The following is a 7,877-nucleotide window of genomic DNA, read 5'->3' as shown; positions in this document are numbered from 1 at the left end:
AATATCTACAGAAGGGATTGCACACTAAAAAAAAATCCAAAAACTTTAACATACATAGACATATAGAATTTAGCAGATCCTGTTTTCTTTTCTCCCACTTCCAAAATGTAGTTTTGAAGAATGTTCAAGTGAAAAAATGGCACACTTTTTTGTTGTTTTTTCCTTTGAGAAAAAATAGTTTAGAACAGAGCTAAACATTAAGAACTGTGTACAGTTAATATCAGAAAATATCTAGAAGTCTTGAGATGAAATACATTGATTTGAAGAAATGAGGGTGTGGATGAAAGTCAGCAGGAGGAGATCTGCTTGAAATTTGTGCATGGTGAGTTATTATGTTGCTGTTTTTTCTTTTTACAATCAACTGTTCTAAAGTTTTGCCTGTTGTCAAAAGTCACAATGCTGCTTTTGGCATGCACAGTATTACTGTAAAGCAATAATGGAATAACAGAAAAGGATTAGGTTTTCTTTTTCCTCTTGCCATAAGCATAGATTTTGTTCTAAAATGATTCATTTCATACAGCAGCATATTACAATCTCACTCATTGTTCTTCTATATCAAGTATGTCAGTTGATCTTTTTTCCCCCTATTATAAAACAGTAAATACATAGGATCAGGCCAAGACCATTTTGCACATCAATTATACCACCAAATCACATTTGCTTCCCATGCAGTGCAATCTAAAGCATGCCTACTCAGAAGTAAGCCTGATTCATTGAATGCAACTTATTTCTATGTAAACATGCATAGGATTGCAGCTTTAAGCTTTCATACCCATATGAGTAGAACTGTGATTTCCCTTTAATATATATGTCTTTTTTAAAAAGGAGAGGAAGAGCAAAAAGATTTACTGTCTTTTGAACAGTCAGGGGAATGACTTCTTCAAACACATACCAAAATTTAGTCTGAGCCACTAAAGTGTTCCAGAAGTCAGCCACAGTGCTGAATGAGGAACTGGGGTCTCCAAGGGAGACTGAAATGATCTCATGTGCCACCCATTTCAGAGAAGCAAATGGTCATGAATGAACAGGAGATGTCTTGCCTCCCTTCCCCATCCACCATGGAGAACTGTAGAGGGGCCCTCCCTTCCTCTCCTATGATGCCAGGGCTCAGTTTTCTTTTACAAACTCAACAGTACGCTTGACAGACAGTGGCTTGACAGTCAGTGTCTCGCTTCTTAATGGCTCAGATTTTGGCCTAGCTTTGGAGGCGGTGGCAAGACCTGCTGAACAAACCCAGCAGCTGTATAATCATCGTAACATAAGTATTTAGTTCCAGTCTGCCACAGCCTCTCAGCTTCGACCTTTTCAGATTTCACAGCTTTTTATGTTCCTCTGCATTTTTAATAGTGCTTTGCTGTTTTTTTAATTAATTGCAAGCTACTCTATTTAAAGACATAAAGTACAATATAGCCCTCCCTCTGCCTTTCTGCTAGAATGCCAGCATCCTCAGCAGCAGCATTAGAAGAGCTTTCTAGAATATTTCTAACTTATCCTTTTATCCACAGCCTTCTTCACCCCAGAGCATTATTGCCTTTATACTATCTAACTGTCCAGCTTGTGAGAACTTAAAGACAGTGAAGGAGGTGACCTCCATAGCAAAAGTTCACATCTTCCACAGAACCCTAGACCTGGACTATTGACATTTGATACATATTATCAGTAACTGAGGAAAATTCAGTCTCCCACTACCCTTTTTTTATATACACTTTTGACTATCCCTGAAGATCAGAATATTTTAACCTTTATTGTTTAGGAACTGGAAAACTAAACAAAATAAATATCTAAGCATCAAAATCTAATGTTAATTAAATATTTAGATGTCCAGTGTGGGGGGAGAATATTCAAATTCTTAGCTCTTGGCATATAACTGTAGGTCTATAAGGTGGAAGAGAAAGTCTCCAAGCATGGGGACAGATTTGTGGCCCAAAAGAACCATCTGCAACATTACTCTAGAAAATATACAAAATATGTGAACATTTTGTATCTGCTGCAGGTTTAGATTACAACTTCCTTCAGTCACAATCCTCAACACCGTAATACAGTGTTTCTCAACCTTGGCCACTTTAAGCTGTGTGGACTTCAACTCCCAGAATTCCCCAGCCAGCATTGCTGGCTGGGGAATTCCTGGGAGTTGAAGTCCACACAGCTTAAAATGGCCAAGGTTGAGAAACACTGCTATAATAGAATGGCGTTCTTATATTATCATTCAGTGGATTCACTTGTTCTGCTTATTATTTCTTTGTGGTGGTTACTGTGTTTTTTCATAAAGTATGAAGGGTGTTGGTTGGCTCAACGCACATGAATTTTACCTTCCTGGCTGGGGCTGCAAGGGACCCCTTAGAAGAAAAGCATTTCTACACTGAAATTCAGCACCAAATCCTACATGTGATAACATGAGCCTAACATTTTTTAATAAATAATTGAATTAGGGAACTTTATTGCAGCTGCTCAGAAAAATCTCAAGGGACTCAAACTCAGCCTGTTTAAAACAGCAAAGTTATATTATACAAATATCGCCCCCAAAGAATTAACGATTTTTAACCAGTCAAATACCAACCAACATACATCACTTGTCAGCAAATCAATACCAGCTGAGTAGTATCTGTCCCCTGGAGCTATCTTGAATCTCACCTCCCAGTCCATATTAACTCCTATGGTTTTTTCTACCTTAGCAGGAAAGGATTCTCAAATCTGACACTGATGTTTAGAGAGAATGCTATGGAGCCGAGGTCATAGGCCCTCAATGAAATGGGTGCCAGAGGTGATAACACACAAAATCAGGTGTGCCTCCTGTATATTTCCGACTTTTCCTTACCCACTTCTGTTTCTCAATATAATCACACTATCATGGAGTAAGAGTCCATTTTGGAGATCGGTACTGTGTTGGTGTCATTTTGCTCAAATTGGTGTACCAAGTAATAACATTTAAATTATTATTTTTAAAAATCCCATTCTTGGATCCCTTTTCTGGAATACCAGATGCTAGAACATCCACTGGATCTGGTCTCCTTCTTCTTAAGAACTGTAAATACCATTCTCTTCCACTGCCTTCCACTGTGAAGAATTACATCCTACACACTAGTTCACCCCAATTCACAAGCTGTTTAGGCCAAAGCAAAAGGTGAAGGGATGCCATGATCTTGTATTGCAGTGCTTGCTTCTCCACTCCATTTTGCCCTCTCCTGGTTTACAATCTGTGGAAAGGAAGCCATATCCATCACATGCAGCAAAACAGAAAACCAAACAGGCAAACCCATTTCATCTCTTGTCAGTTTTGATTCATAGAAGCCAAGCTAATAATGGTGGAGACCAGCAGTGGGTGGCTGATTTCATTCAGACCTGTCCAGTCTCACCTATGTGTCCTGGCTTGTTTGAAAAACAAAAAGAACATAAAACAAGGAAAACAGGCAGTTCCCTTTCGTGTAAATGACAAGGGGTTTGGCTCACCGATCCAGGCCAATGAGCAGCCTGTTCTTCTCTTCTTGGCTGCTCTCATTCTTCAGGTCAGCAAAGACCTGAGTGAAAAAGTGTGGGTCAGCATTGACCTGCAACATTTTGGGACTCATGAGGTTGATGATGGAGAGGCAACGATCCCAAAATGCCTCTTTACAACTCTCCACCAGGAAAGGCTTGAGAGGGTAGGAGATCTCATTGCCCATATAGGAATAGGAGAGATAGAGGCAGGTAAGTAAGACAGCCTGAAGATCATGGTCCGTGGCTACCTCGGATGAGATGACATCCCGGCAAAGCATGTACAGAAAGACCACATTAGCTGGAGTGATGAAGCCTTGGTCTTGCCAGCCTTGCAGAAGGAGAGACCGGTCCACACTTCTCAGCCACAAGACTGGGTCGGTGGGGGAAAGGTGCTTCAGCCTGTAGCAGCGTCTGCAGAGGAATGCCCCCAGGCATCGTAGCAGCTCACTGGTTGAGGCTTGGACAAGGACCCTCTTGGGGGTGCCAGATGAGTTGCAGCTGGGGTGAGGGGTTTTCTTGACAGAAGAAAGGGTGCCCTTGGAGCTGGAAATCTGGTGGCTTGGAGCTGTAGGCTGATTGCCCTGGTTCTGGGCAAAGGTGGAGAGGTTGGCACAGGAGAGAGATTTCTTTAGGTTCTCATTGTTGAGGTGCGTGATGTTGTTCTGATAACTGCTGTTGGGCTGCACCTTCTTGGAGTTTTTCTTTTTGGCAGACACAGCCGCGATGCGTTTCCAAGGCAGCACTGAAATGATAGAGTGGCGCTTCAGGCTCTTATCCTTGGCGTTCTTACTGTTCTGGACTGCAGTGTAATGCCCCACTGTGGTCGAACCATCCTCAGAGAGGGTGGCCTTCCGGTAACTGGGTGAAAGGCTTAACACAGTGCCCATGGTGCACTGGCGGCTGGGAGCAGGGCAAAGTGGACAGAGCTGGGTGCAGTCACCACCAGGGCAGAGGGGTCTCTGCTTCAACCCTGCTCTGCTCTCCCTTCCGTCACTGCCTTAATGACTCGGATTCAGAAGTCACCTGCCAAAGGCAAAAACAGTTCCAATAAGCCCAGGCAGGGTCTGTTTTCTCCCAGATATACAGCCTCCTGCTTTCTGGTACTGTACTACTAACCCCAGTCTATTATATTCATTTCTGAGGGTGTTTATATTAAGGAGAGTGTTATTACTTTTATTACTTTTATTACTTTTCTCCATTTCTCCCTACCAAAATTGTGTGCCCACCAGTGATATAATTGGTTGTGCTAGACTCTGGATAAAATCGCCTTATGCCGTGGGGGGGGGAGGGGGGAGAGGGCACCTAAAACCTGACTTGGACAGGTGCAAAGACTGCCCTGCAAAATGGGACCTTGAATTTCAAGCCCAAAGCCCTGTAGGAATGGCACCTCTAATGCAACCCCCCCCCCACCAAGACCTGCTGGGGTTTCCTTTTATATAAATGGCCTACATGCTACTCCACCTGAAGGCTGAAGGAAAAGGCTAGGTGTCTTTACAGAGGAAGGCTACACAGATACCCTTGCCCCAGTGTTATATTGGCAAGTGTACATGGATGCATAAAGTCTGTCGGGGATGCTTCCTAAAGAGGGAGCCATATTAGTCAGCCGCAGCAAAACAAAGAGTCTCCCAGCACCTTGAGGAATAATTGATTTATCATGGAAGATGTCGGATGCTTCTCCCTCTCTCTAAAACGGTACCTCACCATCCATATGCATTCAGTTCCTACGCACGGACATAAGAGATCAGTCACCCATGTTTTTAATTAAAGACACCCACCATGCATATTTACCGCCTACCTCATCTCCTGTCTGGCTACCAAATAACTAGAAATGATGGTACCTTTAAGAGGAGAAATATTTCTCTTCCACCAAATCGTCTTTCTTCCCTTCATCCGAGCTTCGCTTTTTCCGCGCGCGCGCGCGCGGGAGCGCGGGGCTCCACACGTCCTCCCTCCCGCCGCAATTTTGCTGCATTCCCCCCGCCTCCCCCTCCCCAAAGGAGGCGGTGGCGCCTGTTGTCCTCCTCCTCCTCCTCCGTCCCCGCTCGTGCCGCGCCGTCTCCGTGGTACCCACCGCAGTGCGCGCCCTCCGGGCACCGGGGCTTCTGTCCAAGGTCCTGCAGGACCGGCTGCGCTCTGGGGGCTGCGGGGAGGCGGCAGAGTGGGGGGCGAGGCCGTCCAGCCTCCCCAGCCCCTTCTCCGGCTCCGCCGAATCAAACGACGAGATGCATGCAGAGGTTCGTCCGGTGCGGCGGCGGCGGCGGCACACGGAGGGAGCCTGCCCGCCCGCCCTCCCCACTGCCGCCCCCTGGACTGGCCAGCCGCTGCCTCCTGAGAACGGCGCGGGAGCCCCGACCGGCTGGTGAGCAGCCTATCCCGGCACCGCCTCAGCTGCTTTGCCAGCTGATTCAGCGCGCCGCTCGCCCTGACTCCGGCCAGACGGCGCTCACTGCGCCCGTCTGGCTCCACCTCCGCCTCCGCCTCCCGCTCCTCGTCTCGCCGCAGCCGCAGCCCGCCTGCCTGCAAAGCAGGGCGACCCCCGGCGGACACCGTCGGCGCGGCAAAATGGCCCCGAGGCTCCCGGGTTGCGCTCTCAGGCCCCGGAACGCTGTCTGAGCGCGCCTCTGCGCGGATGCTGAGCGAAACGCCGGATTGGCTGGCATAGGCAGCCGGCTCCTTGGGAGCGTTTTCTCTCCACTGAATTGGGATCTCTGTAAACTCCAACGCTTCGACCAGCAACACATTGACAGAGGCATATTTCCATGTGCAGAATCTTTTTCAGCACCGCATCGCTTATCCTTTATGAAGCGGGGCTGAGCTGAAAGCTCGGTTGTTGCCTTGACTGCCCTGCATCCGCTAAAGCGTGGCATTTTCTTTTGTTCTGTTTATAGTTTCTAAGCAAAAATTGAATGACTTCTACTTCACACCCTGTACAGAAATTACATTGAACTTACGCAAAGAATAATATTGTCACCTGAGCAACTATTTTCAGGAGCAGGATTCTGAAATACATAAAAAATATAGTGCCCTTAAGGGCACAATTTCCCTAAATTTATATCTATGTACAGTTGAAGTCCACACAGCTTAAAATGGCCAAGGTTGAGAATCACTGCTATAATAGAATGGCGTTCTTATATTATCATTCAGTGGATTCACTTGTTCTGCTTATTATTTCTTTGTGGTGGTTACTGTGTTTTTTCATAAAGTATGAAGGGTGTTGGTTGGCTCAACGCACATGAATTTTACCTTCCTGGCTGGGGCTGCAAGGGACCCCTTAGAAGAAAAGCACATGAATTTTCTCAACGCACATGAATTTTCAAACATCTACCAAACTATCAAATGATTGGGTTACATTACAAGTGAATTCTATTAAAACTGCAACCTGGAAGCCTTTTCTTTTGTCAGCAGGGTTTCATAACATTGACAAGCTCTAAAAAGCCCCCTAGTTCCTGTTCCTCCTTGGAGGTCTTAATCCTCATATATTGTTGCCACAAAAAGGTAATACTTTAATATCTTTCCATGATAAAGCATTGGGAAAGATCCCTGGAGATTTTAAAAAAATGCCTGTTTAATTAAACCAATCAACAAAGGCATGTCTAAAACCAAATGATTACCCCATGTGGAAAAACTGTCACATCCTCAAAATTGTTATGCTCTTCTTAAAATGGCAGCCACTGTGGTGTCATAATGAAGGCATGGGACCAGCCACAGAAGCCCTCTGAATGGCTTTGGGCCAGACACTCTTTCTCAGCTCAACCTACTTCAAAAGGCTGTTGTGGAGAAAAATGGGAAGGGATAGTGGTATGTCCAGGGCCTTGAGCTCCTGAAGGAATGGCAAGATATCAATCGATCGATCAACCAACCAACCAACCAACCAACCAAATGAAGTTAATAAAACTGGATAAGTAGCAGCATTCAGGAGACCACCTGCATCTGTTCTCCTCACCCCAAACTCACAAAGGCAAAGGATATAATTTTCTCAAATCAGCATCAGTCCTCAGCTAACTAGCCTGGCTCAGCCTTGCACCGAACTGCCAAGCTGAGCTTGTTCAGAGCTGCTCTGAATGCTGGGCCCTGCCCAGCACCATTCCAGAACTTTTGTCCAGAGGCAGCCGATGTCACAAAGGGAGAAAGGCCTTCAAAGAGAGGGAGCTGTGGTTGCTGGGAGAAAGGCAAGTGTCACTGGGCTAGTTCTTCCCCTTCCAAGCATCCATGCTATGTTGCACACCTAGGGACTTTTAGACTCTAAATGTACTGATGTAAAGGTGCCGGGGGTGGGGGGGGGGAATAAGCATAAACCTTGCCAAGAAAACTGCAGGGACTGACCTTTGAGTCAGTGCTGACTGCAGCAACTGCCTGGACTAGTCCCTGCAGTTTTCTTGGCACGGTTTTCAGGGAGTGGTTTG

General features: G+C 45.9%; 1 protein-coding gene across 1 annotated transcript; it reads right to left on the bottom strand.

The window, feature by feature from the left end:
* Nucleotides 1–2,607: 2,607 nt before the first annotated feature.
* On the bottom strand, nucleotides 2,608–5,922 carry CDK5R1 (cyclin dependent kinase 5 regulatory subunit 1). Its single transcript, XM_063300563.1, has 2 exons — nucleotides 5,546–5,922; nucleotides 2,608–4,497 (listed from the first exon to the last, which is right to left on the bottom strand). The coding sequence occupies exon 2, from the start codon at nucleotides 4,359–4,361 to the stop codon at nucleotides 3,444–3,446; it is 918 nt and encodes a 305-aa protein (XP_063156633.1). The 5' UTR covers nucleotides 4,362–4,497; nucleotides 5,546–5,922; the 3' UTR covers nucleotides 2,608–3,443.
* Nucleotides 5,923–7,877: the final 1,955 nt, after the last annotated feature.

The sequence above is a fragment of the Candoia aspera genome, chromosome 4 (genome assembly GCF_035149785.1).
Source record: "Candoia aspera isolate rCanAsp1 chromosome 4, rCanAsp1.hap2, whole genome shotgun sequence".
In the NCBI taxonomy this organism is placed as follows: Eukaryota; Metazoa; Chordata; class Lepidosauria; order Squamata; family Boidae; genus Candoia; species Candoia aspera.
This window is presented reverse-complemented; position numbering and strand designations above follow the sequence as displayed.